Here is a 9,819-nt window from a genome sequence, read left to right as displayed (position 1 = left end):
TGTTAAAAATATGTTTAAACTTTTTTCATTGTCTGTCTTTCTATAATACAAAAGGATTATCTTTGGAATTGAAACCATTTAGGCTATGTGGCCGAGAACATGATAAAACTATCAATATATTAAAATAAAAAAAGTGTTCATTAACTGCTATTGGTTTTTTAGATATGGTACTTGATTAATATTTATTTAATTGAACATATTTAATTGTGACAATTCATAAGATAACTAGAATTATTTTTTATTACATTAATTTTACATATTTTATTATTTACACTTAAATTAAATATTAAATTTATTATTAATCAAATGTATTTTATTCAAGTCAACTTTATATAACTTTATATTTTTTTTTATTTCGTTAAGCAGCCTTCTCCTCAACACGGCAAGTAGCTCTCACAAATATCAATTAAGTTGCCACTCAATTAACGACACAAATATCATAATTAGGACATCAACAAACGTCTGAACGTAGTATTTCTTTTCGTACGTAATTACCTATAAACTCCGATAGTTCAATTTAACTTAAAATATAATAATTTCTTAAAAGATTGCAAAGAAATTATTTATAAATAAATAATTTAAAATTATCTTAATGTAATTATATCTATACAGATATATGGAGACATCATATAACAGCTTTTAAAAATAAATTTAAAACAACCGACCGTATTATGTAGATGACACCTAGGTGGTCTGTCGTTTAACATTACTCACGAAAATTCCAGTCGGAAAAAAAGAGATGTTTCCAGAATCATGAATTCTTAAGAGATCCGAAACAGGAGCACACTTATAAAACCTTAGCTGTGTGTACTTATGGAGTTCATATATATTAGAGATATTTTAATTATTTAATTGTATGTATTTACATTTATCGAGTTAATTGACAATTTGAGCTCCAAGCTGACAATGAACATATTTATCGTTGAAAATAAAATGTTAATCATGGGTTTGTTAAGTCATGTATCAAATACCACGTCGAACTATGTTTATTATGAAATAGACAAACATTCACTATAGTAACGTGCGGTGTTCACTGTGTATTTTATGAAAAGGTGGTATCTACCCAGAGGGGGAATGCACGAAGCCTTTATAAATACCGGTTAGGATATAATATTTATAATAATCATCATAGACTTTTCTTATAAGGTAGGTATAGAAGTCGATATGTGTGTCGACACGATTGATTGATAGGGAGTTAAATGTATGTGTTTACAAATGTAAATTAAATAAATTGATATTAATACTACTTATACTAATAAATAAATTAATTAAATACTAATTATTTTTTGTACTAAGATACTTATAATCTACCTTGCTATAACTAAAGACCAATCTTGTGAAAGATAAAAATTACCAAACCAGTCGTGAAATTACCTAATATAAATTAAATATAACATTTTATTAATACAAATGTTATATTTCAGAATGTGTGTTAGATAAACATACCCACTAAAATATGATTTAAAACACCCCTTTTGGCTTTACCGCTTTCGAGTAATAATAATGAGGATTTATTAATGAATTGATAAGTACCTACTTAATAATATAATCTCCATACAATGATATATAAAGGACTGCAACATAACAATTTACATATACATAGGTATTTGATACCTACACGTACATAGGTATTAAAAAAAAATACATGTATTAACATATATAAAAAAAGGTATTGATATAACGACCATGGATATCAGCATGATACACTTAAGTCGAATTAAAGCGATTATTGTGCATTGCGCGAGATACGATATAGCTTCGCGCGATGAAATCAACTGCTTTCTCATTTAATATTTGAGCTTTTCCTTTTATTACTAAGCAGATGATGTATTTGGTATTTTTGGAAGAATGTTAACAACGCCTAACTTCTTTAATAATTATTTTTGTCATCTCTTAACTTTTTCTAGCGCTTGTCAATTTGTTACTTGCACTTTTTTCAATAAACCATTTTAATTGTTGTACTCTAAATACCTAGTATTATTTCTATAGGTACTTATCATATTTGTCTTGTGTTTGATAAACAGGTTATTTAAATGCGTTATCAATTGATCCACGATGTACTTACGTTTATTTGTAGGGATGTATGACTGAATGAGAAAACTCATTAAGCTTCAATGAAATATTGATTTATTGAATTGTCTTGAGTACAAAGGCCGAACACAAAAAGTGTTTCCCATTTTCTACATCCTCACTGACTGTATGTAGGTACCAATCTACTTGTTATTCGTACCTTATATTAATATAGGTATGTTATATGATTCATCATATATCTAGGTAGGAGCATACCTAAGCAAAATCTATGTACCTATGTAGGTATAGGTATTAATTGTTATATTTTGCATATTCCTGTATTATATTAATTTTGAAAAGTTGTTGGTAGGTGTAATTTCTGTAGTGAAAAATAAATTCCATTTTGTTCATACAACCTGTTTGGTATTTTAAACAAACAGGTAGTTCAAGGCGAAACTGCTTATTAAATACAGTAACTTAACTATCTCATGCTGATAGATGCCTGTGTTCCATTCATAACATACATTAACAATAGACCTTCAACGATATCAGCGCCCACGCATCCGAAATTCAATTGGGGCCGATCACCTGCCAAATATAAAGGCGGGCGGACGGGCACAACGCTAAATACGAAGGCTTCGACGCCCGCCGCCATTAGTCCGCAACCGGCCAATCAGAACCGACGGGCGTGGCCGTGCGCACGCGCCGCCCGACTGTCCTCGCCGTGTCAGTGTATACGCAGCTGTCGTTGCATCACAACGCGTTTTGTTGTCTTAACTTTTTTCAATTATGAACTTTTTTTGATCATCGCGACTGTTTCCTGAACTATTTCTCATTTTATAGAACAGTTCTTGTGATTATAAATTAGCTGTTGTAATGGTTTTGTGAAGTGACATTACGAGTGACATTTCAGAAGTTTTAATTAAACATACAAAGATGATGATGGATCAGGCACACTTCGGAGAATACCTTCTGAGGCAGCAAATGTTACACGCTGCGTCTCTTAGTAGTCTACGTAAGTACTAATTCTCCTCGATAAATGTATTTATAGTATGTCTTAATATTATGACTGAAAAGCACTAACGACAATAAGCGTAAAATGTCACATATTGCTTACTATTAAATAAACATTATATATCAACAAATTAATATAATGAATGTGTTATTATATCATATACAGGTAAGTAATTGTTTTAAAGAAAATATATTGTTTTTATGTTAATTATTTGTTAAAATTTTAGTTATCACATTTGTTTATGTGGGTATTTATATAATGCTCTTGTAGAACTAATGTAATTATTTATTTAAAGTATTATACGGATAAGCAATATGTCATTGAAAAGTCATTGACTTTTAATATAGTTATTAGGTATGTCATTAATTATCGAATAAAATCGATAGGGAATTGGGTGCGCGTTGATGTCTTTTAAAGGAATGGAAAGTTATATAAATATTATTTGGTGTTCTGAAACAACTACGTAGGTTCTCATTATATTATTAGTAACTATTAATAGCTTTTATATATACATATAAACTGTATAACAAGTAGGTATTATTATTTTACGATATAGTTAATTAAAGTCTGGCAATTTTGACGACGAAACTACAGTATCAAATTTTTGTCAAAAAATAATATTAAAACGTTTTGTTTTAAACTTAAAATAAATAATTGCGTAAGAGGACCTTCACTTAAAACATTCCAAATGATGTAATTATCTACCGCTAAAGGTTGTAAGCAACATACGTACCTACTAATACTTTTTAATTATTAATAACTTATTTATGTAATAGAATTAATGTGTTCAATTTGTTAATTCTTATTAGGATTAACATTTGGAATGGTGTTAAATATGTCAATCAAGATATATTTTTCACTAGTTAGTCATCAATATTAAAATTTTTAATTTTTATGCATTCAATTAATTTTAATTTTTAAGTAATTAATAAATTTACTACTACACTACACTATCACTAATTAGTGAACTCAGCAGCTGCTGATTTTCTTCCGGATTCTTGCTTGTAGAATCTATACCTTGAACTGGTAATCATACATTTAACTTGATCTTATTAAATAAACATTTAAAAGTTTGTAAGGGTGAACCACCTACTTTAATAAAGTATATTTAATTTTAATTATGTATTGTAATCGTAAACGATCTGTACCAAATCTTATATTTTGAGCTACTGTTAAAAGTTAAAGAAATATTTCTTTTATGAAAAGATATACGGTTGGATTTTTAATATATCTAGGTTACTTATAACATTAATTGTGTATTTGTGTATATATTACAATTGTAATTATAATATAATATCGTATTATTTTAATAGATGCGAAAAACACAATCAATACTATCCCCGGTGGTAGCTTCACTTAATATAGTATGTTAAATGACGATTCAAAATTGTTAGTCTACTTGAAATTTGAATTTAATTTTGATGTGAAGGGTAAGATAAAATATAATATGTAATTCTATGAATAAAATCAAAAAGATTAAATAATATTTATATTTATGGAAATATTAGGTAGAGCCATTATATAACAATGTTTTAGATAAGAACCTTCTATACTAACTTTTCTTAGAACCAGTTCAGTCGCTTTAACTTTATTGTCTAATAAATTTCGCATTTTTAACGTTACAGCATACAATTAACGTTATTTATAAAACTCGTAAGTTATAAAATAAACAAACTTGAGTTGTTATATTAGACATTGATTTACTTGAAAGTTTATGGAGCTTTGATATTTCTATTGCGTCTATAAAATTAAATACCATGAAATTATTAAACAACGTTTTAAAACATCATTAACGTTGTTTCAATTTATAACTTAAAATTAAACTCATGATGATTTATAGATAAATGATTGAGATGATTCCGTAAATAGTCATATTTGACAGATATACAACAATGTTTATAACTAAGATATATGGACATAACATATAGTAATAGCATACTTATTTGATAAACAGTAGCCTGTGCTAATAACATATAACAATATGAACCTCGCGTGCACTCAGATGATCACTATATTTACGTACTTTTATTTAATCACAAGCTTTATTTAACTGTAATTGTGTGCGGGTCAAAGCAAATGAATTTTAAGTAATATTCACACAAACATGGAAAAAATTAGCACAATTCTTACCAGTGACGAAATAATTAAATAAATAAAATTGTTTTAGTACCTACGTGAATCAAATAAAACGTTATTTTTAGAAAGTCATTTTTTAACTGAATTTGAGTATTTAATAGAGAACAAAGAAATAATTATTGTTAAGTAATAATTCCTATTTCACTTTAGGTATAATATAACATTTTAAGGTAGCTGGTACTTATTAATGTAATCTGAGCTTATCTGAAGTAAGTTACTTTTAAATTATACAACAATATAATCATACTTATTTAATTTTTATTTATTAAACATATCAACAGTCTGATCTTGCTTCAATATTTGTAGCTAAGTAAAATATGGGTAGCTAAATAAATGTATTAGACAGTACATTTATTTGCTGTTAGGTTCCGAAGTCACTGAATAGGTTTCAATGTAGTTTGATGTGGAGTAACTTTCTTGAGTAAATTACCTTTTCACTAGGAAAATGAATTTCGAAACGCAAGCATGATCAACTAAAGAACGAACTCAAGATCAGCCTTATGAATTAGAGATAACGTAAAATATTAATAAACAATATTAGATACTTTACATGTGTATAAAATATTTAGTATTATATATATAGTATATATAACGTAGACAATGCTGTTTAATAGATATAAGAGTTACAAAATTAGTCAGGCACTTTTATTTAAAACAATTATAACACGTGAATATAACATTCTTAAAAAATATGTAAAGTAAAGCGGTACTTTCCTTAGTTTACTAATAAAATGCAAAACAAAATCCTTTATATGAGATCCTGTGTAATTATTAACAAAAATGAACTCCCGAGCATCCATAAGTCTCTCATATAAACGCTAAAAGTGATGCGATTAACAATTTTATTCGTTTTGTTCACTGATATTAATATTAGTATTTTATTGCTAACGGATACTTGATGAGACACGACTTGATCAAAGACACCGCTTGATTGCAATTACGAAATATAAGAGGCCAGACATAATAACACAAGTTTATACCTTCTATACATAGCAATAAGAACTTTATTGGAATGTAGAAATATGTCCGTAATAATGTATACTACAATATTGCATACTACATTATAATCTCGATAAAACTAAATAAATGTATATAAGGCGTGTATTGCATTCTGAATTTAAATGCTTCATAAAACATATTGCACAATTTTTTTTGTAAACATTTACATTAAATGTGACATTCTTAGTTTTTGCTACAACTATAGGTAATATTTGAATAGAATTTAGTTTATTACAAATTATTTAATCAAATTAAGATATTAATATGTATGTTTGTTACGTTTTAGGTTTTCCATTTATTATTATATATTCTTAATATAATTATTGTACTGTATATCAATAAATATACTAACTGTGCTCTAAGCTTTTCCGCGTGAAATTTCAATTACAATAAAGGTTTTATAAAGTTATAGTGCTTGAAAATATTTAAAAAGTATACAGTATATGTCATATTATTTTCATATTATTTGCCTGAGAATCCAAATTGTCATTTGAGAAACATTGCTAATCTTTGTATCACTGTTGTCCGCGGATGAATTACTCAGGAGCCGTGCACTTACATATGTATGTGTTTTAAATGTAACATTGCAATATATATCTATTGCAACTATAAATTATTACGAGCGTTTATTTAATTTTATCTATGAGTGCGTGGATTAATTCTTGCAATTGAATTTGACACGCAATCGAAATGACAAACTTTATTTCTACATACATATATGTAGCTATATTGAAAAATCTCTTATGGAACAATGTAACGATTCGTTTTGTAATTCGATTCCTAATTGAATGTGATTAAGGACAATAAAATATCAATATTAATTTACGTATAAAATATTTAACCTTTAATAAAATTTATGGGTATCTAAGTGAAACGCATTATCTTGATTTGGACTATTTTCTACGTAGATACCTAGGTATTAAATTGCAAATATAAGTGCAATTTTAAGTTTTTATTCTAACGCGAGGGGCATGCAAAATAACATGAGTAACTTAACTGAAACTGCTGTAATAATAATAAGTCCAATACCTACAGAATGTATTACGGATAAACAAGCGAGTCTGCGGTAGGTAATACTCGCTTTAGGACAATAACTATGAACATAAAAAAACACTGGAAAATTACTCAATTAAGTTTTTACTGAAAAGTTTCATATGTAAAGTAGTATAAAATATTTTGAAGCCGCTGGCGTTGAATGAGATAGATACTCGTATGTCCAGACGTTTTTGAATGCATATTAAACATCATATGGCTACGCAAATGAATTAGCCATTGCAAATTCAATTAAAGACATGGTCTTCGAATTACTGTAGTATCAAAAAAATATATGACGACATACATACTGTTAACTACTACATCGGAATTTATGTTTAATTTATTACGAAATGAATGGCAAAACGACAAAAAAATGTCATGAATATTTTTACAATATTATTTTTATGTGTGTTTATTACGTATTAAATATTAAACAGCGTATAATTTTTAGAGCACCGCGTTGGGGCAGACGCAGAACCGCCCGCGTGCGAGGCGCGTCTTCTCAACGGAGATCTCTGGAGACGTTTCCATGATATCGGCACTGAGATGATTATCACCAAAGGGGGAAGGTATGTCATATCTTTTTATTACATTTCCTTAAAACAGAGCGTAAAGTAAAGCAACTTATGACAATATGAGTGTTGAAATAGTATATTTATTCATAAATATAACACGTAATCAAATCCTTTTAGGTAAATATTAAGTATGTCTTTTTAATAGTTTTGGATTTTTATTACTATGATACAAAATGAATAAAAATGAATCAAATATTATCACGTTTAACGCAATTTGTTAGTATAAGTATAAATAAATAATAAAATATGGTTATTCTTCATAATCATAATGACTTTGAATGTCATATTTCCATGCAGGCCTTCTCGTGAATTACATCCGCGTCAGATGAAGCACGAACTTTAACTTTAGAAATTTAGTTAAATGTTACTTTTAAGTTCATGTAAACGTGTCTTGATTTTTTTTATTTTAAGCCTAAATAAAACAGGCAATATTTACAAATATAATTCTAACTTGAAATAATTTGACCAATGATAATAATATATAATAGGTACAAAATTTATATAGTTTTTTTATTTAGTAAGGTATGTACAATTGTGCATATGTAGTTAACAGTGTATTGCAAAGAGTCCCCGAACATTTTTGTACATATGTATTTACGCTATGTTAATTTTGAGAACTTTTTAATTTCATTTAACATGGATGACACATACGATTGTAAATAACCAAAAATAACCTAATAATCTTTCTATTATCAAATATTATATTAACAATTTTATAGCCATAAAACGACTCTAGATCCTGTAGGATATTAAATGGGACATTTGTCGAAATAGTTTTCTGTAATTACTAAGCAAGCTGCTCATCTGCCATAAATTTATATAAAGCAACAAAAACTTAACGAAAAACCATTAGGGCTGCCGAATCTGACGCGGAGCTTGTTAACGAATAATTTGGGTCCGGCCGGGACCTCCGTCATAGACAAAACAAACAGCTGCCTGTATAGCAATTTGTGCATTTCTCTAAATGGCCGAGCACAAATTATACCTTATTATAAGCTTGTTTGCTTTACGAGTGTACCCCTTCAATTATTTTTTTTTCGTCATCAATAATGTGAAACGAAGATTTGAGTTTGAGCAGTGAAGAAATTACACGTTCGTGCCTCAGCGCCTCGCCCGTTTCCTGCTCTCGGCCGTCGACTGCCACGCGATTTTCTCACTCCCTATTAGGCATCCGACTCTTCATTAAGGTCAAAGAAGCCTTGCTTTAAAGTAAAAATTACGTCGCATTAAACAATCTCTGACCATATTTAAGTTCGGAATAATTCATTTTTAGGATCATCTTAATTGAATCTCCTAAATAGATTGATTTACCCGAATATATCTATTTAATATGCAACACTGGTGAGCATATGAGGCTAGCTGCAGCCGATATCCAAGCGTGCTATTCGCGAACGCGTAATTAGGAACAATCATCCCTGCGCCTGTCATCTCCTACACTTTTTTATCGGACGCGAACAGGACCACCGTGCGGTTGGCCAGTATTTCGATAATTTACCGCTTTATCCAGACGTTAGTGAATCTCGTTAACTGCCCGCACCGGTCTAAAGGTCACTTTTGTTTGTTTTGTACTAATGAAGCCGCGCGAGAGGCCGGGGGCGCGCCGGCGCCGGTCCTGGCGCCATAGGAATCGAAATGGGTCAAAATATTTAATTTATTTCTCGTATTGAAGGCTAGTTGCGTCCGCGTGCTGGCGGTAATTGAGTTATTTCACACTAGCACACGTTTCGTGCTTGAGAAACACTACAAATTGGTAAGGCTCGGAGCTTTTAGCGCTCGTTCGAATGAGTTCTTTATCCCGAGATAGAGAAGTAGGGTCGCTTCCTAAATGGAAAGCGCAAACAGAGAGCGCTGGGCGGTTCGTTTGTGCAAGCGCGATCGGGTGGCAGGTATATAGCTAAGTTAACACCTGCCACATTCGGCCGCCATGCGCTTGCTTTATGTATTACTGAGGATTTGTAGCTAGTCCCATAAGTCTTCCACCTGTGACTGCTAATTAGAAGAACAAACAATGCGCTCACCAATCCAACGTATGCTACGAGGTACCTTCTC

The 9,819-nt window shown here is 29.8% G+C and overlaps 1 protein-coding gene across 1 annotated transcript in view; it reads left to right on the top strand.

The window, feature by feature from the left end:
- Window positions 1–2,755: 2,755 nt before the first annotated feature.
- The window catches only part of LOC124533734 (T-box transcription factor TBX6-like), a 33,832-nt gene continuing 26,768 nt past the window's right edge, over window positions 2,756–9,819 (top strand). Inside the window, exons 1-2 of the mRNA XM_047109185.1 lie at window positions 2,756–3,025; window positions 7,647–7,764. Coding sequence (XP_046965141.1) covers window positions 2,947–3,025; window positions 7,647–7,764 — 197 coding nt within the window. The 5' untranslated portion in view covers window positions 2,756–2,946. The remainder of the gene's footprint in view (window positions 3,026–7,646; window positions 7,765–9,819) is intronic.

The sequence above is a fragment of the Vanessa cardui genome, chromosome 11 (genome assembly GCF_905220365.1).
Source record: "Vanessa cardui chromosome 11, ilVanCard2.1, whole genome shotgun sequence".
NCBI classification, from domain to species: domain Eukaryota; kingdom Metazoa; phylum Arthropoda; class Insecta; order Lepidoptera; family Nymphalidae; genus Vanessa; species Vanessa cardui.
Note: the sequence above shows the minus strand (reverse complement) of the source record. Positions and strands in the feature narration are given on the sequence as shown.